This window comes from Peromyscus maniculatus, chromosome 8, assembly GCF_049852395.1.
Source record: "Peromyscus maniculatus bairdii isolate BWxNUB_F1_BW_parent chromosome 8, HU_Pman_BW_mat_3.1, whole genome shotgun sequence".
In the NCBI taxonomy this organism is placed as follows: domain Eukaryota; kingdom Metazoa; phylum Chordata; class Mammalia; order Rodentia; family Cricetidae; genus Peromyscus; species Peromyscus maniculatus.
In genome coordinates this window covers 51,888,380-51,912,604 of record NC_134859.1, presented here as the reverse complement: position 1 = coordinate 51,912,604, position 24,225 = coordinate 51,888,380, and the positions used below count along the sequence as shown (strand labels likewise).

Sequence of the window (24,225 nt, the reverse complement as noted above, 5' to 3'; positions counted from 1 at the left end):
GAAACCACATACCCTGAACACAGCTGACACAGTCTGGAAAGAGGAGCCCTTCTTCTTCCCAGCCTTCTTGCCTCCTGCAGAGTCACCTGCAGAGTGATACACAGAGCCGGGGTCAGGTGCAGCGCAGGGGGCCCAGAGAGGCGGCTGTGACTGCATCTCCAGCCCCGAGACAGGAGTGTTGGCTGCATTGGCCCAAAGAGCCCAAGTTCTGTTGGACTGTTCTCAGCATATGCCTAAGCCACTCAGATTTGGGGACACTCAGCTTTATCGCCGTGCTAATGGGCTGGGGTGGGATGCGGTGACATGTAGCTGGTAGCATAATACACACTCTTAGTGTAGAAGGACAATCCTTCCCTGCGGGACTTGAATTGACATCTAATCAAATGGGTTGAGACATTCCTTCTCCATGATTGGCGTCTCTCTCATGCTCACTCCTTTTATTATCAGTTAATTATTTTTGGATTTTCGAGACCGCGTCTTGCTATTTTGAGACCACGTCTTGCTGGCTTTGAACTTGCAGCAATCCTTCTGCCTCCACTCCCCCAGGGCTGGGATCATAGGAATAGGCCTCAGTATCCTGGCATCTGCCTTCATGAGGAAGAAACTGAAAGTAACAAAACTATATATATATTTTTTTTTCAAGAAAATCCTATAGTCTGTTTTCGTTTTCCTTTTGTTTTCTGGGAGAAACAAGCCAGTACTTGTCTCAGTTTGAAGTCAGTGCTGTTTGGTCCAGTTCTACAGCACGGCTCTGTTTTCTATTTAGCCTCTGAAATTTAATCATGATTCACCTCGGGGGGGGGGTATTCTCTCTCTTTTCCTCATTCTCCTGTCCCCAGGGGCTGGCGGGAATGTATATTTGGGTCAGGGAGGAAAGGGCAGAAAGCCTTTTCTCAGACACATATCCACCCACAGCTTCTTTAATAACGTCTTCACGTTGTCTCTAAGGGAGGCTACCTTAGGAGACAGAGGCACCCTGGTCAGAGTCAAAGAAAATCATTCCATCATTCGAGTTTAACCTCTGCTCATTTATTATAATTCTCTGCCCAAAGTGTAACTAGACATTGACTTTTTAAAATTATGTCATTGTCTACTGAATCCTGCATGCATTTTAAAATCAAAGAAACTAAATAATAAATGTATGCACTTAAATAGTCAATACTTTAAAATTGTATCTGGGGCAATTGTTTAATGTGCCACACCTATCAGTATACTGAGTGTGAATGGATTGGGAACCTTGGGAATTGGTGCCATCTGTTGTGTGGCTACTTTGGGGACAACAGCCCCTATGTGTAATCGTTTGGATATGTAGCCCAAACGATTACACATAGGGGCTGTCTGTGACAGCACATTCCGGCATCCTAGTACTTGGGAGTTTGAGGCAGGAGGATTGCAAGTTTGGGGTGTTCTGGGCCACATACTGAATCCTAGGCTACCTTGAACTACAAAGTGAGACCCTGTCTCAAACAAGCATGGCTACTGCATGTCTATGGCACCAACTAGAAAGACGCTAAGACACTTGTGACCCTGCATTGTCATTCCTAGGTGTATATTCATGGAGATGACAACAGATAACATAGAAATCTGCATATGCACATTTACTGGAGCCCCAGCCAGAAAATGGAGATGGCCCAAATACCCACTGAGAAGGCAGAGACAAAGTGAAGACTATCCCTGCAGTGAGATATTATTGTTTGTAGAAAGGAATCCAGAAGTAATACTTGCTGCAGCATGCACAAACCTTAAAAACATCAAGCCTGAGTGAAGGACCTTATCACATCTGATTCCATTCTTCTGAAATTTCCAGAAAAGGCCAAACCAGGTTCAAGCCAGCCCCAGCTATGTAGGGAATTCCCCAAGCCCTAACCACTTGGGAACTTAAATTAAAGTCTTGGTATTATCCCTAAGTGAGGTGACAGATACCCTGGCCAACTTTGAGCAGATAATCCATAGACACAGAGGGTAGATCAGAGGTAACCAGGACTTAGGGACAGGAATGGTGAGAGATTGCATATGGATTATAGGGGTGATTAAGATATATTTAAACTAGATAGTAGTGATGATTGCTCAATATTATAAACATTCAAAAAAACCCACTGAACTTTTTAAGTACTAATTTTATTGTATTTCTACTATATCTTAGGTTTAAAAAAACCATTAAACAATAAAGTATTGACTACCTTGTCCAGTTTACCCAGTTTAGAGTCCAGTTTATCTCCATGGAGCTCACTGTTTTAAGAGGAACATTGGGAATATGAGGAAGAAAAATGGAGGCGAGAGCCTGAAGCTCGTGTTGGGCTGTTTTATCTATGAGCGGCTGTAGGGTGTAATTACACAGAGCTTTCCACGTGGGAAAAAGCATCTCACCTGCCTCTGCACCAGCATAGTTGGAAAAGAGGAAGGACAACAGCTTCAGGGAAGACTTCTGGTACAGCCCCACCACGGTCTCATTCAGGGGGTCCTTGTTCTTGTCCAGCCAGCCGGCGATGTTGTAGTCCACGGTCCCCGCGTAATGCACCAGCGAGAAGTGGGCCTCGGCCTTGCCTTTGGCAGGCTTGGGCTTCTGGAAGTTGTTGGACTTTCCCAGGTGCTGGTCATACAGCTTGTTCTTGAAGGAGGTGTCTGTTGCCTTGGGGAACATGCACTCCTCTTCCAGGATGGAGAAGATACCCATTGGCTAGAAGGAGGATGACAGGGATGGTGTCTTTACAGTTAAGAGGCCATGCCAGTAGCTCCATGATTGGAGAAAGCAAAGAGAAATCCTTTGGTGCCACCACCATGGTGTTAAGAGCGCAGGCATGTGAGTTGTGATAACAAGGATCCTGGTATATTTGATTCGGTAACAGAATGGTGATCGATACCAAGAATGGGATCTTGCTGGATAGATTAGTCTAAAACTAGTGATGCCCCTGTTTCAGATTCCCAGGTGTTGGGATAACAGGATGTACCAGCATGCCCAGCATGGAAGTCCTTTTTAAAAGTTAATGTCATCCCTTGTTTTCACAGTAACTTCCCACTAAGAACGCTACTGTCCCTGGTCTCTCCTCTTTGAATTTTGGATCATGTCACACTATGCATGCTGGGATTCCACTGACATGGTTGTCATCTTGTATTTTAACCACTCAGGCACCACCTTAGGTGTGACAACAGTTCTGAGTGTTTTCCGAGTCTCCCTCTTTCCAGGCTTATCCTCTCCGCAAAGGGGATGCTATCTGAAGGGGAGAGGGATTAGAGACGCCCATCTATGAGCAGATAAGAAGTAGGGGAGTGAAGTGGGGGTGCATACCATGGAGGAAAGGAGAAACATCCCTACCTTCTCAATGAGCTCGATGCAGGCGGCCAGGTCCATCCCAAAGTCGATGAACTCCCACTCGATGCCCTCCTTCTTGTACTCCTCCTGCTCCAGCACGAACATGTGGTGGTTGAAAAACTGTTGCAATTTCTCATTGGTGAAGTTGATGCACAGCTGCTCCAGGCTGTTGAACTGGGTACAGAAACAAAATAATTTAAGTCTGAAAAATCCCTGTGAGTGAATTTGGAAACAGAGCTAAGCAGAGTAAGCCAGTCATTTGCCCAAATAACTCACATCAAAGATCTCAAAGCCAGCGATGTCCAAGACCCCAATGAAGTACTGCCTGGGCTGCTTGGTATCCAGCTGCTGGTTGATGCGGGTGACCATCCACAGGAACATCTTCTCATAGACAGCTTTGGCCAGGGCGCCCACGGAGTTGGTCACCTTAAGAACAGACCACCAGCTTAATATTCATATTAGATCATTATTCCACACTCATTGGTTGCATTAAGTTGAAGCATGAAATTGACATCATGATGGTCCAAAGTAGCTGCATGTTGACAATTTCACATCATTTAGCATCTTATTAAATATTTCTTGAGACATCTGTCTAGCTCATGATATTCTCCTTTCTCTAAGAACAATTCCACTAAAAACATGGTTTCTTAACCTCCATGGTTAAGACACATGACAGCCCTGGCCATCCTTCATTCAATCAGAGTTAATGTTTCTTGATAGAATTTGGAATTGGGATCAAAAGACAGTGGTCTGAATCTCAGGTTGAAAGTGAAAACATGGAGGTGTAAGTTGGAAAGGGACTGAGGGACATCTCAGGCGGGAGGGCTGGGGGGAGCTTATCCAGCAAAGACACAATAAAGGAGAGAGATGATATAGCATGTGGAACCCCCCAAAGGAAGTGTCAGAGAGAGGCCGCCCAGCCTTCATTTTCTGGGTACCAGCCCTCACCTAGTGGGCATGCCTGCATTGGCATCCCTTGGGTCACCCCTGAGATCTAAGGATAATTCCCACCTTGATGTTGAAGTCAGTTTCGCACAACCTTCCAAATGTAACTAGAAGGATGCTGCAGACATGGTTGAGAGAGCAGGCCCTCTGAGTCAAGCGGATTCTGGGGATCTCTGTTACCTGTTGGACGTTCTGCCCTTTGGTGACATACTCGTTGCCGACCTTCACTCTTGGACAACACAGGCCTTTCAGCATCTCCGCAGAATTCAGTCCCATCAGGTATCCGGCTTTGTCAGCCACTGAAGGAAGAGGAGACATGGTTGCTGGACAGAAGTCGGAGCCTCCGGGCTCTCGGGTTAGCCCAGGCTCTTCCCAGAAATATGCCTCATGGTCCTTTGTGATGTCTCTATATTCTCTTGTGTTACCAGGCCTGGACTTGCCTGTAAAGCTTCAACCCATAGCCCAGTGGTCTTTTGTTCTCAAGAACTCCCAATCTGTCCCCTAGATGCAAGCTTTACAAATAGTAAGCTTATGTTTCTCTTCCTTTTTCTAGGTATTGAGGATATCATCCAGGGCTTTGGGATTGCAAGTGCTCTTCTACTGAGCACAGGCCAGACAATATGTTTCTTGACTTATTTTTGACCTACAAATAGTTCAGCTTCATTAACATGTTAGTCAGCTGGGCATGGTGGCATACTCCTTTAATACCTGTACTGGAGAGTCAGAGACAGACAGATCTCTGTGAATTTGAGGCCAGTCTGGTCTATATACAAGTTCCAGGACTGTCAGGACTACATAAAGAGATCCTGTCTCAAAGCAACAACAACAATTGAAGCTACAAAAAACTCCCAGATCAAAAAGTATGTTAGTTACATAGCAACACCTGTGGGTCCCAGCAACTGTGAGTTGAAAATACTAAGAAAAAGAGTTACATTTGGGCGGGTTAGATTGCTCAGCAAATAAGATGCCTTCTTCCAGGCCTAGTGACCTGAGATTGGTCTCTAGGACTCACACAACAAAAGGCGAGAACTGAGTCCTTCAAGTTGTTCTCAGACATCAACACACAGACTCTGATGTGCAACTCTCCCATACACCCCCAAAAGGTAGAACTTTAAAAAAAAAAAAAAAAAAAAAAAACTTCATTGCCAGTCACGGTGGCTCACCCCTTTAATCCCAGTGCCCAGGAGGCAGTCAGGTGGAGCTCTATGAATTTCAGGCTAGCCTGTCCTGTCTCAAAACAAAAACAACAACAAAAACAAAAACAGAACAAACAAACAAACAAACAAAAAATTGCATCTGTACTGATCAATATAGCATGACTGTTTACACTGTACCAGATGTGAAAGTTATCTAGAGATCATTCAGAGTACATTGGAGAGTGTGCATCAGTTGTACACAAATACCACCACAGTTTACATAGGGGAGTCCAGCTGCAGAGGGCTTTAGTGTATGCTGGTTAATTTCTGTCCACTTGACACAAACTAGAGACACCTTGGAAGCAGTGACAAATGAGGCTTTGCCATCATCGGATTGGTCTGCGGGCACGTCTTCTGGGCAATCATTTTCTTGATTGCAAATTGATGAAGTGGGCAGAACTTACTACAGGGGGCGCCACTGCTGTACAGGTGATCCTGGGTTGTCTAAGAAAGGTAGCTAAACCTGAGTCTGGAAGAACACCAGGAAGTGGCTTATCCCCATGATCTCTGCTTTAGTTCCTGCCTCCAGGTTCCTGCCTTGACTCCCTGCTTTGGCGTCGATTAGTGGTGGACCAACGTGTAAGCCGGATAAACCCTTTTCTCCCTTGAATTGCTTTTGGTCATGGCTTTTATCACAGCAACAGAGAGTGAACTAGGGCCTGGTAGTTGTAGGCAGTCAGTCCTTGATACCTAAGCCTGGAAAATGCCAAATGACGATGATATGTTCATGTCATCAGTGGACATGGACCGACAGCAGCTGAGCCCGTCAAGGAGGCAGAGAAATGCTTCTTCCTAGGCAGACCCTTCCCTGGCTGGGACTCTCCTCTTGTTAGCTGGTTATGGTTTATTAAATTCCAGGGCAGTCTTTGAGAAGTACTTTATCAACAGCCACATGCATGCCTTATTCTGCTCAAACTGTCGCCTCTTCTTGCTGTGTCCACTTACGTGGATGGGAGCAGTTATTCACTGTTGTCACTCTTGTCCTTGATAAACCCATGTTCACTTCACGCCCTCAAATCGCTGGCCTCTGCCTTGTTTCCGGCAACTGTGGAGCAGTACAAGCAGCCGAGTCTGGCCTCCAGGATCAGATTGCCTGGCTTCAGACTGGACTGCCGGCCTCCAGATTTTGCTTTTGCTTCTCCATGCTTTAGGTTTGCCATTTGCAAGACTGGGGGCTAGTGACAGTGTTGGAGTTCTAGGGTTATCAGGAGGGCATGCCTGGTGTTTGGTGAGCCTCTGGTGGATGACTACTTTTGATACACAGATTGGAATCATCATTATAGGTGTCGTGCCTGACTATTGTTCCCCCACTGTCTTTTTTGTCGGGGTTCTTTCTGCTGTAAACACAAGGCACATGATTGCCGGAGCAGGAAGAGGTCCAGGGACTCTACCAAGACATGTTTCTGTACAATGCACACTTGTTGAGGATCCTGGTGCCTTTTCTCCAAGGTTCCATGCTTGAAGTTAGGCTGACTGCTAACTGATTTATGCCCCTGCTACTTGGAGTATCGTTGGTTTATGTCACTCCCCAAACGTACATCTGCCACACATTCTTTTTTTCTGTAGCCAGAGTGGATCACATCTCTTCCTCAGTTCTCACTGCATTATCTCTCTTGTATCCGTGCTTACCACAGTGTGTCTGCCTCTCCCCCCATCTTTCGGAATCCTAACCACCCTTCACAGTCCAATTCACTGTCCTTGACTCCAAGAAGCCTTCCCCAGTTATCCTGGGCGAAATGTTTCCTGTTCTGAATTCTGTTTCTCTTCCCACCGTATACCACTGAGGTAGGCAGGCATCTAAGATGGCTTCTAAGACCCTTGGACTTCCTGCCCCTGGTGTACACCTTGTATAAGCTTCCCTTTGTGTGGCGGGGATCTATGAACATGGCGGGCTGTCATACCCACAGTAATGCTACTGATCAGATGGTTTAAGTTGACAAAAGGGAGATTAATGCAGGCAGAGAGAAACAAATCAGGTGAGCCTTAACCGCACACTGATCAGGTCATTTAGATCTTCCTAACCTTCAAGCCATGTCTACAGAGCTTTCGTGATGCCTCCAGGTTTAACCAACCCAATTCACACACTGTGGGGATGGAATCAACAGGTAGGATTATTAGGGGTGACCCAAAACCATTCACCCCTTTATTCAAGGAATTTTTAGAATGCACATGAGAGGAAAAAAGGGCTGAAGAATAGGCCACACGGGGTGGTGTGAGCTCTCTAGCCTGTCCTCTCTTCCCATTTCCTTCAGCTTCACTTCTAGGATTTCTATGGGTAAGGCACAGAGCAGCTTCCATCAGCCAGGTGAGAATTATGCAGAGGAAGTGTCATTTGGCAGTTTTTGGTTCAGGGTCAAGTTTAGTAGATGTCAGAGTGGGAGGGCCCGGAGGAAGAAAACTTGACACCATTTTTATCAGAGGTTTTTCACATTAGGTCCAAATTATCAGGACAGTGTCCTGGGCATTCGTGTTAGTACGCATCAAGAGAAAGTGATGTTCACTTAGCAATGGTCTAATAGGTCACTCATTCAAGTCCACCTTAAAAATGGAGCAAACTTCAATGGTGAGAGCTGATGACGATTTGACATTATAAGTCTTAAAGAAATGAGTGGATTCTTTAAGGACATGAACCCTGATCCTTGAACAACTCAAATTCAGGGTGTGTAATTTTGGAAGAGCAAAAGAGTTTATCTCACATAAGCTCAGACCACATATAAACATAGGAGGGGAATCAACTCCCACCCACCTCCTCGGGTCCAGTTACCTTCGGTGCCATCCGGCTCTGCCTGCTCCTCTCTCTGCTTCTGTTTGAACTTCATGTTCCCATAATGCATCACGGCCCCCGTCAGCTTGTAGATCCCAACTTTCTCCTCTGGGCTGAAACCCAGGATGTCAATGGCATTCTAGAAGGAAGAAAAGGAACTCAGGGATCCTCTTTGTGTATCATATGAAACAGCATTTGCTCACATCAGCGGATGGATGAGGGATGTGTCAAGTTAAAGGCTAAAATCCAGTTTTAAGTATGTTTGTTTAGGTGAATGGAGATTATGGGAAGAAAACAAGGTGCTTATTTTTTCTCATCAGATAAGATAAGAACTTGCAACAACCTTTCCCACTCCATGTAGATGGGTTATTTTCTGAATGAGTGGATTGGAAACCACTGTATGGTATGGGAAGAAGACCATTGCATAGACAGTGATGGAGAAATAGCTCCCCAAAGTCTCAGTTTGTCGTTGTAACACGGGAATCCCAGTGTCGTCTGTCATTTAGTAAATACACTCCAGAAATTAGACCTGGGAGGGAAGGTCAGCAGAGGTATTACCAATTTTCAGACGAGCAAAGGACAGATTTTTGTAGAGATCCCCTTTTATTTAAGATATTTGGATAAGATGCTATCCATATGTTATCTTATTAAGTCCACATAATACCTTGTAGATTTATAGATGTTTTTATGTAAGTACTCCGTGTGTGTGTGTGTGTGTGTGTGTGTGTGTGTGTGTGTGTGTGTACATCCTTCATGTTCATGTGCCTTGTAGATATACAGACTTATGGGTGAAGAAGTAAGCAGTATCTCTGGATCCCCATTTCCCCATGAGCATATTAAGATACCTCTAAGCTCATATACTCTGTAAAGCTCTACGCAAACAAATAAGCACATGCTTACATCAGTTGCCAGCAGCTCCTCGCTGTCATCAATGCTGGCTACCGTGACCTCTCCTTGGCTCACGAAGGGGAAGTCGAAGGGATTGGTTGAAATCAGAAGCAAGTCTATGAAAGAGGAAGATGCTTGAATGCCTCAGACAGCACTCAGTCTCAGTACTGTTCCCACTGCTGATCCAGAAGCTAAGGACAGCATCCCCGGAGCTTACCAATTAGTTCTGGCTTCTTGTTTGACATGATTTGGTAAAAAATGTGGTAGCTTCGTTCACTGGATAACTGGAATGTCACTCTGGATTTTTCCAGGAGATCTAAAGTAACAACAGTGACAGCAATAACAACAAAAATCATGAGCTTGCAGGTTCCTGCGTGATGCCTTTAGCTGAGCATTATTTCTGTGCGTTGTGTGGACTCACAGGTTTCAATGTCCGCTGATGCGAGCTTCCCTGTGGCTCCAAAGTGTATCCGAATGAACTTCCCCTGTCCAACAGCAGGTTGACAAACACGTTATTTTATTGATGCTGCCTCTGATTCTCCGAGAGGTGGGTAGGAAGTGGGTAGAGGTGTGTGGCTGGGAGTGACATCAGAAGCACAAACACTTCCTTCCTGTCTGTGTCCCCGACACCCATGTCCCCAGGCTGGGTCATTCAAGGCTATGAGAATGCTGCCCAAAGTGCTGACCCTGTTCCTGCATCTCTGGGGAAGCCCACAGGCTCATTTTCTGACTTATCTGCTTAGAACCACATTGGTCTTGATTGCCTCCTTGTTATCATACCTGGCTTCTCACACTTTTCCTAACACCTTAGACTTTGTAGCTGTCTGTCTGATTTCTGTTTTGCCTCTGGGGGCTACTTCCAAGATTTTTCACCTCAGTTTTTCTTGCTGTTTCCTAACAGCAAATCCACACCTTTCAGGCCCAGCCTCAGGCCAGCCTCCCTGGCTCCCAAATGAACAACTCAGGGTCTGTGTAATTCCCCTTTTTTGATCTCTCTCTCTCTCTCTCTCTCTCTCTCTCTCTCTCTCTCTCTCTCTCTCTCTCTCTCTCTCTCACACACACACACACACACACACACACACACACACACAAAACACTATATATCAGATGTAAAATAAACAAAACATTGTGTATTATTTATATGACAAATTTATGAACTTGCATCTATGTATAATTTACAATAACAGCATGCACACACAATATATTTACTCCTTTCTTACATTATCTACTTAGCTGATCCTCTACCACACTGTGAGTGAATTTGAAGGCAAAAGTCATGGCATATTTGTTTCCTTATACTGTCTGGAACGTGTTCAGTCCTCAAAAGTTTCTCAAAATGTTATGACTAGTCTATGAAACGTTAGATAACTCTTCAGTATTTAACTTAATGGAAGACAATATAAGTCACCCCTTAGCCCATGAATGTCTGGATGGTAGAAAGTCGACAGATGTGATTGTGAGTTTGAATCAGGACCAAGTTAAGGAGACATCACAACTAAGTGGGTGTACCAATTCAGAGTTCCCAAAGGCATTGCCTCCTCTTAAGGTCAACACAATAACCAGCTCCATCCAGATGTGTATAACACATGTAACAGACACCCTCATGCTTAGCTGTGTAACCAGGAAGGCAGGTATGCATGGGGCAGTGAGCTGAGTTCAAGGGGCATAGCCAAGGAAGGAATAGTCAGGGCTCAGTGCCACAGTCTCTGAGAGATGTACCCGCTTTCTACTCAGTACCCATTTGGTCTCTGTGGGAAGACTATGGGATGCTGAAGTTACCCAGCTAGGGAAATGTGTGGAATGCTCACGCACTTTCGTAACTGGGAGCCTTTGGTAAAACTTCACCTCTGAGCACTTGTTCCCCTGGGCGAGGAAGCTAAATGGAGGAATAAATGTTTACTTTCTCGTTAGCATGGAAGTAAACACCACTTTGGTGGAGCTAATCTTTTTTTTTTTTTTTTTTTTGGTTTTTCGAGACAGGGTTTCTCTGTGTAGCTTTGCGCCTTTTCCTGGAACTCACTTGGTAGCCCAGGCTGGCCTCGAACTCACAGAGATCCGCCTGGCTCTGCCTCCCGAGTGCTGGGATTAAAGGCGTGCACCACCACTGCCCGGCAGGTGGAGCTAATCTTAGTAAAATTCTGGAAGATGGAATATATCCTTCAGTATTGACAATACCAAGCCACTCTCAGTTCTAATCTCTCCTGCCTTCGCTGGCCGGCCCTCCTCCCAGGGCCTCCTGACTTGGAAGAGGCCAGGTTTGCTAATTTAGACTATATTAAGGTTTCTGTGGCTAAGTAAATCAATTTTTGCATTTAAAAGTACTTCTAAGCACTAGGCATGACTCTGCTTGCCTACTACCCCAGCACTGAGGGTCAGAGACAGGCTGGGCCTGAGAGGTTGCTGGCCAGGAGCCTAGCAAAAATGGAAAGCTTCTGCTTCAGTCAGAGACCCTATTTCGAGGCAATAAAAAAAAAAGAAGATAATACCCTGCTATAGCCTTCTCAAATATGCATATGGGCACACACAGAGAAATTAAGTAAGTTCTTCCACCTACAGAGACCACTTTGGCCTTAATGATTCCTCCTAAGCTGTGGAATATGAGTCCCTGTGACTCAGCATACTGTGAAGGGGTCTTCGATGGTTAAGGACAGACAGTGAAACCGTCCCTTTGCCAGGAATAGGCCAACACCTTCCTAATTAATTCCACTTAGCCCTGTTGATCTGAATTGTAGGACGAAGGCTCAGTGTATCTAGCAAATTTTCCTGTCTAGGATTTCAGGGATGTGTGTAATTGGGTGGGGAGTTGAAAACTGATCTGCTCTTACGAATCTGGAGGAGTTGTCGTTCCTCACGGTCTTGGCATTTCCAAAGGCCTCCAGCAGGGGGTTGGCTTGGATGATCTGATCCTCCAGTGTTCCCTAGTAACAAGCAAAGAGAGGAAAGTCAAGAACTTCAGACTTTCTTCTGGGATGGGCGTTTGGTGACTGGAAACTGTGGGTGTCTGGGCAGAGTCCTGGGAGGGATGTCACCCCTGACCAGTGGTCAGGGCTGCTGTGTGGACAGCCCTCCTGGGGGAGTCTCAGGGTTCCCTTCTGGAGAGGCTTTTTTTAGGGTAGCATTAGGTGACCTGGCTTTGGCAGATTCCAGACTGGAATCTACTTCCCCTCCATTTCAACATGCTTTCTTTTCTACTGATGCTTCATTACAAACGGTAGGCCTTTTGAATACGCACTTCAGCAAGAGGAGCCCACCTGAGACCTAGTCACTTGGAAATTCTATGCTTAGAGCCTCACCAGCCTTCTTAAGAAATTATCTTGGTAGTTCTGAAGTGTGTTCCCTCTTGAAAACCCCTAGTACTCCTAATCTTCCTCTAAAGGGGGTGTGAAGTTGGTCAAGATCGCTGTTGCTGATGGAGCTGGTGCTAGGCAGACCTCCAGGTCTACAACGACAGTGCCAACCCCAGTTGTGTCCGAGCGTGACTGTGATTCAGGCAGAGACATGTACCTTGAACTTCATCCAGTTTCCTGGTACAAACTTTCTAAAAGCCTCGAGGTCTCTGAGGTGATGTGATGTGGTGTGATGTTGTGTGGTGTGGTATGGTGTGATGTGGTCTGGTGTGTGTGGTGGCTGAGAGCTGAAGCCTCAGGGCAAGGGTTTTGTATGGTTAGAGAGTTGAGCTGGTCACTGATGGCTGACTAATGGAAAGGACTAATGGTAAGGGTCCCCTAACCAAAGGAATTTGGAAAGCTTCCAGATTGGTGAGCCCAGGTGCTGGGAGGTGGCATGTTCAGAAAGGGCGCAGAGACTCCACATTCCTCTACCCATACAGTATTCGTGCGTCTCTTCCCCCTCAGTCAATACATTTGAGGGATATAGTTCTTGAGTTCTGCGAGCCACTCCAGCAGCAGAAGAGACAGCAGGGACTCTTTACTTATAGGAAGTTGGTTCAGTGTACATACAGGTAGTGTGGACCGGAGCTTGTGAGCCTGAACCATTAACTTATGGGGTATGATGCTATGTCCTCCAGGCTAGTGTCAGAATTAAATTGAGCTGTAAGATCCTGATGGGCCTTCGCATTGAACTGGAGAATACTTCGGTGATAGAAAAATGTCTATACTTTTGGTATGAGAAATTTTCTATATAAGAATCAAAGGGACAAAAAAAGCCCACCCCATTGGGCTATCTCTGCTGAGTGTACTTCCTTCATACCCTTGGCATTCACTTACTATTGGAGGTATATTTATTCCAACAAGCCTTTGGTGCACAATACCCCTCACCTGCATTTTGCCTGGCTGCTGCTCTTTCTTCTTATCTCCCGTGACTGCGATTGTGGCAAAGTACTGGATGACACGCTTGGTGTTCACAGTCTTTCCGGCCCCAGATTCTCCGCTGTCAATTAAAAAGTAAATGGGATAAAGGAAAGCAGAAGAGAAGGTGTCGACTTCGAAGCCATCGTGATGCAAACGTGGGCTACTCACGTGATCAGGATGGACTGGTTGTCTCGATCTGGAAACACAGAAACAAGCAAAACCAAACTCATAAGTAATAGGTGGGTTTAAAAATGAGCAGCCCTGCGAGGAATCTGAGAACACAGCTCTGGCTTTGCCATTTGCTAGGGGTGTGCTGTAGGCCTGTCCAATCATTGTGGGAGAATTTATGCAGCTTCTCTGAAAGTGGGATGCTGGAGCAGTGAGCCCCGCAGTGTGAAGGGTGTCTGTGTCTGTAAATCTGAGCTCCTTGCTGGCATGATCTTACATTTCTTTTAATAAGGGAAACGAGCCTTGGGTCCTGAGCTGTTGGGAGGCCATAACTTTTAGCTGATTGGATGTCATTTCAATTTCTTGGTCTTGATTTTCTACTTGCACAAAGTAAGACTGATTTTCCATTTATGAAGTGTGTGAAGAGAATTGTAGCACTCTAAAATTCCTATATCGAAGTCCTAACCCTTAGAACCTCAGAATGTGACCTCATTTGGAATTAAAATGTAAATGAGACTCGGATATTATTAAAGGTGTGGTCAGACTGGAATAGGCTGAGGTTTGATCCACATCACTGTGTCCCGGTAGTGTAGGAACAGATGAAGACATATGCACATGGAAAGAACACCGGGGGAAGACAAAGGCAGAGAGGAAGGTCCTCTAAGCCAAGTAACATGGAAGATCACCTACAAACCACGGAAGCTGGGTGAGCACCCTTGAACACATTCTCTCTCATGATCCTTATATATTTCTCATTAAGATGCCCAGCTTGTGGCATTATGTCACAGTGGCCATGGCAAGCTAATACAAATAGTGATGTGACTCTTCCCTTTAAAACATGTCAATTTGGTTAATATATAGGGAAGAAATTGAAGAGTTGGTGAGGATTATAGAGGTTTGTTTGATTTTTAACGGGTTTTCTGATCATGGCTGCTCACTTCCTATGTCTGTGGGAAGTCAAATCAGGTGAAAGTTGAGTGGACAAGTGACCGCAGGCACAGTGTTAGCATGTATCTATGTCTTGGGAATGATCAGAGGAGTGTGCTATACCCCTTGAACTTTGCATTCCTTAAGTGATTGGAAGTTAGTGTGTCTTAAGTGTACCCTTAGTGGGGTGAATTGGGGGTATGGAAAAGCAGAGTCCTTGTCTTCCACAATCCCCCTGAGTAAGTACAAGTTTGGAGTACCTCAGCTAGGAGCCCTGGCTTTGCCCTGGACCATGACTACTGTAATGAAAGATACTGCAGCCTTGGTCATTCACCCCCAAGTCATTTGATGCTCCCAAGTCCACACTGACCACTGTGCTGTTCAGAAGAGTGAGGTCTCCAAAGGGCCCAAGTACTTAGCCAATAAATGACTTACGATCACATGAAAGCAAGGAAGGGCTCACTCACCCGTCAGCATGAACTGGTAGGCGTTGTCAGAGATGGAGAAGATGTGGGGCGGGGCCTCCTGGCGCTTCTTGCCTCGGTAGGCCGCCACCACCTCAGGGTTGTACACCGGCAGCCACTTGTAGGGGTTGACGGTGACACAGAAGAGGCCCGAGTAGGTCTGTGGGAAATTTAAAAGATTATGGATCTTGTTTTCCCTCAGAGAGCTAAGTGAAATAGAAAGAGGTCAAAAGGCTCTCACGTAGATCATCCAGGCTGCGTAACGCTCTTTGAGGTTGTACAGAACGGCAGGCTCGTGCAGGTGGGTCATCATGGCCATGTCCTCGATCTTGTCGAACTTAGGGGGGTTCATGGGGAAAACCTGGTCACTGTTCAGAGTGAGCTCCTGGGTGGAACAAGGAAAGGCAAGTGATGGGTGCAGAGCCAATGACCTGTGCTCTCCTGGGGGCAGGTGGCATGCTGGGATACTGCAGTGTGGTCACGGCATTACCACAACAACTTGGTGGATCCTTTCCATACCCAGAGATAGCCTGGTACTATCTTTCCTTGATTAACCTGATTCTGGTCTGGTGCTCCTAGGCATCCTGGCATTGTGTGTGCCAGGAAAGGGCATCAGGTGTGTAAAGCTAAAGAGAAGTTTGGCCCTCAGAGTTGCCAGATGGGGCTTAAGGCAGTCAGAGGCAAGGCCAGTTGCCTTGATATGACCTGTTGCTCTGAGTGCTGTAATGAGACAAAGGTTGGGAAGAACTTTTCTCATGGGCTCTGTGCTTCCCTTCCTCAATACCCTGCTTCTGTGGGCGTCTTTGCAATATCTTCATTAGTGTTGTCTCTAGAAAGAAACCCCCAGAGCCCTGCCCAGGTGCCCCCTCTCATGCCCCATTTCTTTTCACCTGTTTCTTCAAAGCTCTGATAAGTGCTTGTATCTCTGCTGTCATAGTTAAACATTTGGACAGGTATGATGGTTCGTGGTTGAACAGTATTTGGAGATAATTATTGAATTTCACCTCTCTAGGTTGCTCCCACCTTTGCTTCCTACTCAAGCATATAATTGGCTCTGCGCTTCATTCTCGGGAGACACAGAAAGTAGGGCAGAAGAGAGAGAGAGAGAGCCAAGAAGGTTTGCTGGCTTTTATTCTCCTAAAACTGAAGTTCTTAGAGGAGCTTTGGGGTTAGCGGAAGGAGACTCGCTGATGTGGGCTGAAGTTCACGAGGAAGGAAGGCCTTCCATCCCAATATCTGAGCCTATAAAGAGACCCCCAAGATAGCCCACAGGGAGAGAGAAGGTCTCTGCATCCTGACAGTTTAGGGACTGGCACTCACTTCTTAGATCCACCAGAAAGGCAGTGGGTCCAGGTGGACTCTGTAAGATTGTGAAAATGGGGCACAGCTCTGAAGGTGGGGAGACCCCAAGACTGGCTGAAGATTGGTTTTTATTTTCTCTATTTCAGTGAAAAGGAGCTAGAGTCAGAGGTTTAGTTCAATGATAAGACATGTAAACAAGATCTGTTTGCGGTGCCTGCGTTTGAACTGGTATTCATTCCTGACACAGCCCTTACACTAGATGGCAAACTTTGAGGAAGCAGGGACCACGACATGGCAGCAGAGATCTGAACTGAAGTGTGCACTGTGATTATCCACTTCAAACCAATGGGGGCCCCGGAGCTTGCTCTGTAAAAGCCCCACAATCTAGAGCTTGTACTGAATTGACCCATCAGGCAACAGGCAGCATCAGATGGTTATGGCCCAGCATGCAATCTCTAGAAGTTCACTCCAAAGGAAAGCAAGGACCATTATTAAAGACCAACACTTACCCGGTCATCTAAGGTCTTGACAATGACTTTGTCATTTTCCCTGCTCTGGATCATGCCTTTCACATACATTTCTTTATCATCCACAGCAAAGCAGGCTTTCTTAGAGTCGAAAGGGCGATTCTGAGCCTCGATCCTCTCCTTCTCTGGCTTTCGGAGGTAGGGAGCAGCTTCTCCAAAAATGGCCATCTCAGCGTCTGAACTCATGACTGCTGGGGGCTGAGAAGACAGGGGGACTGGTGAGGCTTGGGTAAGTACTCCACCCTCCTCTGCCCCATTATTGCTATTCAGTCAGGGTGTGGGGGGCAGGTTCAGGGGCTCATGGAACAACTCTATCTTTTGAGAGATGTACAGCCAAGCCCAGGGAGGGCATCAAATGGGCAAGCTCAAGGCAGCCACATGTTCAATAGAGAAGGCTCCAGCAAGCACCTCCTAAATGATTCATCCTGCTTGAGCCCTGTGACCTGAGTGCCATGCCCTTTGTAAACATGGGAACAGTGTTTGGAATGGCAGTGATTCCTAATAGAGAATTCTTACAGCTCGGTGCTAACACACTGATTTGAATATAAAGATTCATTTCACTTGTTTAGGTAACAAGGTAATTAACGGAAGGAACGCTGGCCCAGTGCAAGCAATCCAGACTTCAACATGTGTCAGAACCCTCTAGGAACCAGTTAAAGTAGAGAGCTGGGCCCCCACTATCTACTGTAGGATTTAATGGACTGAAAATAGACATTTCTTGCAGGTTTCTAGGTCATGTGGCTGCTGTTAGTTTGGAAAGCTCTCTCTGAGAGGCGTTGCCACGTGGTCTTCCTGGTTTAAGCCCTCAAGCTATCACACCAGGGGTTTTTCAGAAAATAGAGAATCTCCGAGTCAATTGAGATAACCCAGGCAGAGCCTGAATTATATGAGGCTTCTCTGGGGAGTTCTATGCTTACAGAGAGAAGAAGACCGGGCCTAGAACAACTATTTAAAGTCCACTTGTGTATAGCACTATCAGATTGGGAAAATGTTTAATTAATACTCGTCTTGGAACCCACTGCATAATGTGGGGGGTACATATGAGGTCCCCCCATCCCCCATGTCACGCTTTTCTCACTTCTTTGGCCCTTATCTCTATGTGTGTATTTTCTCTCTTCTTTCAAACTAGAAAACTCACTTTAATGTCTGAGCCGTGACCTTGTTCAAGCCACTTAAGTTCTCTGGGCTCCTGCCTCATCCTATTTAAAATGAAGAAGCAACTCCTGTCTATCACATCCAGGTGTAGCATGGACCCACGACCCCCTTTCCTCCTGTCCACTTCATTCCTCTGTATCTTTTCTCTCATCTCCTCGAGTTCCCCCAACACACACACACACACACACACACACACACACACACACACACACACACACACACACATCAGCCTTCCTTTCCTTTCTCCCTCCTCTTTTCCTTCCCATCTCATTCTCCTGTGACAGAAATAAAATATAATTAAAATAAAATGGAATTAAGGTACACACACAGCACCCGTATGCATCTTCCTGTATGTCTCTTAAACAGCTAATGTTTTAATATCTTTTCCACTCTATGTTGAAAGGGAGGACAAGTCCATTCCAGTTCTCTCTCCCCGTTCCGCCTTTTGGGAACTACACTTCATTAGTCACTGTTGAAATATCCTTTCTGTGATTCTGCAGATGCCGCCTTCTACCGGGTGAAGGATTTGCTTAGCTCTGGGCCTTATTCTGATGAAGTTTCGCTTTAGTTTTATTTTGGCCAGTGGCTCCCTTAAGCTAGCTGTGGCTCGTGGTTAAGATTTAATGGGAAAAAAACCTGGGATTTAATATAATATCCACAAAGAGGACTCCCAGGCTCCCAGCCATCATGCTGCTTTAAAACGACTTGGTTATTTCCTGGAGAATAAAAAGAATCATAATTTTTCCTTCCATATCCCCGAAGGGAGCCTCCACAGTTGTGGCTTAAGTGAGTTGCATTACGGCAGCAGTTTTCCAACTTAGTGGTCTTAGGACCCCTACATACTCTTAAAATGAAAAGTGCAAGGAGGTGGTATTTCCAATGTGCACCAGATGAGAAATGAGAATTGAGAAAAAGTACAAATTCTTTAAGAGGTACTATCAAATCCCTTATAAATAACGTATTTTTGAAAATGATATTTTTCAAAACCAAGAAATTACAGAGAAGAACAGCACTCTCTTCCACTTTTGCAATCCCATCAATGTCTGCTTAATTGTCACGTCTGTTGTCGGATTGGTTAAAGTAAATATAAGTTTTTAAGAGCAGCTCCTTACATCATAGTATAATTTAAAGAAGGAGAGGAACAACACACATTTGGGCCTGTCAAACTATCTTTTAATTATCTTTTCAGATAACGTAGTTATTATTCTTCGACACTTACTGTTTTAAACTTGACAAGTGGTCGAGTCTCACAGGCGTCTTGCAACGTGGAACCTGAAAACATCAATATTTTCATTTGATTACATTAGATCACACTGGTCTAGCTTGCACTTTCATTTTTTACTTTGTTTTGAGCCAGAGTAACCCAGGCTAGCCTCATGCCTGTGTGGCAAAGTGCTTCACCACCAAACAACCTCTCCTGCCCTTAAGTTCTATTTAATCGACGTTGCAGGTTTCTCATTTCTGCCACCTGGGTGCAGGTGGGAAAAGTTAACAATACCTGAACACTGAATTATACTTAGTCTTTCTAGAAACACTAGACTTTCCCTTCTAGGCCTCAAATCCTTACCAGTTTTCAGATAAAGACTCTGTAGCCCACCCCTTCTACCGGCTGTAGTCCAACTGTAGCTCCAGTCCTGTGTCCCCTCATTGTATCACCTGGGCGAAATGACTTGACTCAGCAATATTCTTTTACAGATGTGGTCACACACCTTCACGTACAACTTTCCCCATTTCTGACAGATTTGATAGACCAAAGGTACTTAACCTAAAGTCCTTCTATAACTTTAGGATGATCGATTGCCATCCCAGCTCTTGATAAAGGAAAGAAAACTCCAGCTTCTTCTGTAAGATGACTCTGCCCCTGTCCCTGGCTGTTCTGTGCTCTTCGTAGCTTTACCGTCTCTGTGCTAAGTGGACCCAGTTACATCTTCTTCTGCTTCTTCCATAATGTACTTCTGTATCTCCTTTACTGTCCTAGTCTCTGTACCCAAGTGGACTCCTGTTAATCTCATCAAGTGTGATATCCAAACCACGTGTCCTCCTCCTCTTCCTCCTCCAGAGCGCCCTCACCTCTCTTGACCTAGGTGTAACGGCTGAGGCGGTGACTGTTCATTGGCAGCCAGGTCACTCCGCTGACTCACCATTCACTGCACAGCAAAGTCCCTCAATCCTCCCCAGGCATGCGGTTGCTAAGTCAAATCTTCTCCCCATATTTATGCAACCGAGGGCTGAGCCCCAAGTGTAAAACCATTCATTCTTGCCTGGTGAATGTTACCTCCTCAGATCTGACCAAATTCTCTTGGTACATGACTCACAGTGGGCCCCGAGCTCTCCTCTCACAGGGTCCCTTAATTAGCCTTTTTCTGTTCTTCCAGCATGTCCAGCTCCCACACTGCATAGCTGTGCCCTTTCAGCTACCCGCTCTGTTCCTGTCTCCAAGGACCTTCTAATTGAGATGTTTGCCCTCCCATCCAATCTCCATCACTACCCCCGAGTGCTCCTCTGTTTGCTTTGGGTGTACTCTGTCATTGCCCTTGACTTATCCCTCTTCTAGAAATTTCTCAGCCTGTTCTTGTTGAGTGGTCATAACTCAGTGACCCTTGGCTGTTTTGCTCCAAATGCATCTAGAATTATCTCTAATAAACACAGTTTGGAGTGAGAAGGGTTTCATTACCACCTTTGAGTAGGTTTGAATGAACTCTCCTTGTTCTTCCCTTACTGTTTGTGACAGAGGCATGGCTGTGTGGATTCAAGGGTTAAGACTGTGCCTAAGGGTCAGTCACAATTAATCAGTCATGTAAAGAGTGAGTCTTGGGTATCATGTTCTCGGTCTACAAGGTATATAGACCTAGAACTTGCATACCGAAACTCTGTTCTTGTGTTCAAGGCGTTTCTGAGCACAGTACAAACACGGGAAGCTCTTCTTCCTTCAGTCAAAGCTGTGATTTCATAATGTCACCTTTCAGAAATCAGTCTCAGCTCACTGATTTCAGCTTCTTACATATGTGCCAATGTTGAAAATGTGTAACATGGTGTTTGCTAAACTCAATGACCGCGGTTATGACCAAACCAAAAGTAACCCTTACCTTCTTGGTTCACAGAGTGACTCTCAGTGTCCTTCGGGAATGGGATGTCCTCCTGCGGCTGATTCAATAGAGCCAAAACAAACAGACAAAAAATATGACTACAAGAATATTTTAAAAATATAGAAAATATGTTTATTCTGATTTGTGTTCATGTATATGGACACACATTGGAGAGTGTAGGATGAAAAGAAATTTTCTAGTTTGTATATTTTGATTTTGGGTTAACTCATCATACCACTTATTTATTTATTTATTTATTTATTTATTTTTATTTATTTAGGAAAGAAACGTATGGATGTGGAAAGTGGCATGTAAGTTCCTTAGGAAGTTTAACAAAGATAGAATGTCTCTGACATACGAGAGTTCAAAATTCAGTGAAGGTCAAGAAAAATGGTGAAATAAATCTTGAACCAGGAAGAGTAAGAGACAATTCCATGAGTCTAGGTAAACTGTCCCAGAAACTTGTATTTGGCGAGGGGGCTATGTCCTCTGGGGAATGATCAAATATTGTAAACTGGATGGTTGAAGCCATCTCAGTAGGGAGCTTGTGCACACTCTCAAGTCTCCTGGGGAAAGTGGAGATGGGACTTCCAAAACGTCATCTAAGGCCAGAGAATCCTGAGTTTATGAAGAACATTACCATTTTCAAGGAGTTCTCTGCAAAATTTTAAATATCAAACCTGATTTCAACAAACTTCCCAGTTACTGAATGCTGCTTAAATGGAGCCAGAGAAAATGTCATGAAATGGCTCGTTGCAGAAGCAGTCAGGTTTTGATATGCTGGTTGCTTCCTTTATTTTCAAGTCTTTAATAAGCCTTAGTTATATCTCCAAGTTCACAGAAAGTTTTCAGAAGCATTAACTCATATGCAGAATCCTTGGCTCAAGAGATGTAAGATGCAGAAGCAAAGCCGGTTCTGTTAAGTAGCTACTGAAAATTCTTTGGATTTCCACTCCTTTCTATAAAATGATACAGGTGTACCAGAAAAGCCTCAGGATTCCTTTCAGCCCTATGAGTCCAAGACAGAAAGTTCTCAGGTAGAGACGATAGATAGCCTGAAATCAAAGCGTCATGAGGCTCCAAAAGCTAGAGTCGCCATCACGGCATCACGGCTGCCACTGCACTGTCAGACTAGACCCAGTGAAAATCCACAAGGTTCCCCACGCAAGACCAACACACAAACCAGTCAGTAATAACCAGGTTAGGATGCATCTCAATATGGGTTAAACGTCAAACAGTACTATGGGAATTTTTGCCCTGCAATCTGAGATTTAAATAATCATAAAACCTCCAAATTGTTCAAGTTAATCACAAAGGTTACCACACATCAACATGTTGTTAATCTATTAATTGAATGATGCGGCATCTACCTAGAAAATCAGCTTTATTCTGCAGGTGAGTTTTCTTTTTTTTGTCTCCTAATTGTATGAAATTTTGTTTCTTTTCCCCTTGTAAGATATTCTAGAAGTACAAGGACTTTGGCCATGTCGCTGATCTCATTAATAAGGGCAATTGTATTGCCCTTGACTGGTAACCCAACCAGGTTAATCATCACTATGTGGGAAAAAAAAAGTGGGCACTTCTGAGTGCTTACCTTAGATGCTGCGGTCGGAGCAATTTCAGGAGTGTGGCCCCCAGCTTTCTTTATACTCCCAAATTTGCCAGCCTAGCATTCTAACTTGGCTCTATTTGGGGGATCACCATTTACTCATTAGATGTAAATGCGTCGTAGTCCTGATCTCTCACTCTTGTTGAATTACTTGGATAAATGACCAGCGGAGGCTTTATTATGCCAAGTCAGCTGCATAGGGATTTTGACGTTGGACACAGATCTTGGAGACTTAGAGAGTCCTAGGGGCTGAGTGGAACTGGAGCAGAGTGTGCTAAGAAGGTCAGGGAAGGGCAGAAAGCTTCTCCTGGTCATTTGTTGTGCCATACATCATCAATAGCATGGGCAATAACCATACCTCATTTAGCTAACATGATACAGGGTGACCTTCACAACCAGCTTCTCATGTATAATTTTAAGTTTGCCTCTTTTTTTTTTTAATTTTTGTTTTGCTCTTTAAAATCTGCTATAGATTGAGAAATGGATTCCAAAACTAGCATCAAGTTAAAACAGGAATGAAAGAATTTTGGGTGATGTTGTAGGTTCCAATGAGAATATATGATAAGTCCTATGGTCGCTCGAGAATTTTTTGGAGGATGGTGGTAAAGTGTAAGTGATTTTGAATATGTGCAGCAGTTAGAGTCCTTCCCAGCAGTACAGTCTGGTTAGAACCAATGTTTACTGATGCATGGAAGATTCAGTATCAATGCCTCCAGATGCTTAGGTAAGCCACCTGTAGAGGACAGGGTACAGGGTAAGTTACATTCTAGAACATATTCGTGAGCAGAGGAGTAGTAGGAGGGAATAGCAAAACTACACAATGTTTTCCCACGTAGATCTGACAGAACAAGGGTAAGAGAAATCAACCATTCCACAGGCAAACGGCTATTGAGATGTGGCAAACTCTACTCACTCCCATCAGACAAATGCATTCCAGTCTGTTACGGATCCCTGAAGGCTTTCAGTAAAGAGATGTAAACACCTTTGCATTTTATTTTGGTTTCCTGTGCCCAGAACCCAGGGGCTCGTATAGACTAGGTAAACACTCTACTGCTAAACTACAAGCCTAGCCCTGACTAGCTTTCTGAGGGACTTGGCACTGGTTACAGTGACTTAATGTCGGGACAGCATCTTATTTGCTCCCTGTTTTATGAAACAAGATAAAAATGCCGAGGGACACAACCCTTACAGAAATACTGGCCCAGCACCAAGCAGTGGAGAAGGAGCTGGCTTTTGCAACTGCTTTTATTCAAGCTACCATGTTCTGGGTTAGCTCAGTGAATGTTCTGTGAATGAACAAACGAAGGTGACTGATAAGAGAATGTAGGCTGAAAGAGACTTGAAGTGATAAGGCAGAAAGATAAAGGAAAAAAAAAAGGATTAGATCCCCAGCTCCATTTAGTTCATAGTTATTAAAGATTTACCACTTTCCAGGCTTTCTCCACTCTGGCTCTTGGGAACTTCATAGCTGTTCTATTAGGTATGTGCTTGCATCATCTCTATTTCAGAATGAAGGAAACCCGGTCTCTGAGAGTTGAAGTAGCTCCTCCAAGGCCACAGAACTAGTAAGCAAC

General features: G+C 44.9%; 1 protein-coding gene across 1 annotated transcript in view; it reads right to left on the bottom strand.

The window, feature by feature from the left end:
- Positions 1 to 17,225, bottom strand: part of Myh13 (myosin heavy chain 13) — a 49,015-nt gene extending 31,790 nt beyond the window's left edge. The window contains exons 1-15 of the mRNA XM_006973508.4: positions 16,784 to 17,225; positions 15,214 to 15,357; positions 14,976 to 15,132; positions 13,582 to 13,609; positions 13,381 to 13,492; positions 11,929 to 12,021; positions 9,525 to 9,588; positions 9,321 to 9,419; positions 9,116 to 9,219; positions 8,216 to 8,354; positions 4,436 to 4,554; positions 3,587 to 3,736; positions 3,314 to 3,484; positions 2,368 to 2,677; positions 13 to 86 (exon numbers count right to left, since the gene is read on the bottom strand). Coding sequence (XP_006973570.3) covers positions 13 to 86; positions 2,368 to 2,677; positions 3,314 to 3,484; positions 3,587 to 3,736; positions 4,436 to 4,554; positions 8,216 to 8,354; positions 9,116 to 9,219; positions 9,321 to 9,419; positions 9,525 to 9,588; positions 11,929 to 12,021; positions 13,381 to 13,492; positions 13,582 to 13,609; positions 14,976 to 15,132; positions 15,214 to 15,357; positions 16,784 to 16,987 — 1,968 coding nt within the window. The 5' untranslated portion in view covers positions 16,988 to 17,225. The remainder of the gene's footprint in view (positions 1 to 12; positions 87 to 2,367; positions 2,678 to 3,313; positions 3,485 to 3,586; positions 3,737 to 4,435; positions 4,555 to 8,215; positions 8,355 to 9,115; positions 9,220 to 9,320; positions 9,420 to 9,524; positions 9,589 to 11,928; positions 12,022 to 13,380; positions 13,493 to 13,581; positions 13,610 to 14,975; positions 15,133 to 15,213; positions 15,358 to 16,783) is intronic.
- Positions 17,226 to 24,225: the final 7,000 nt, after the last annotated feature.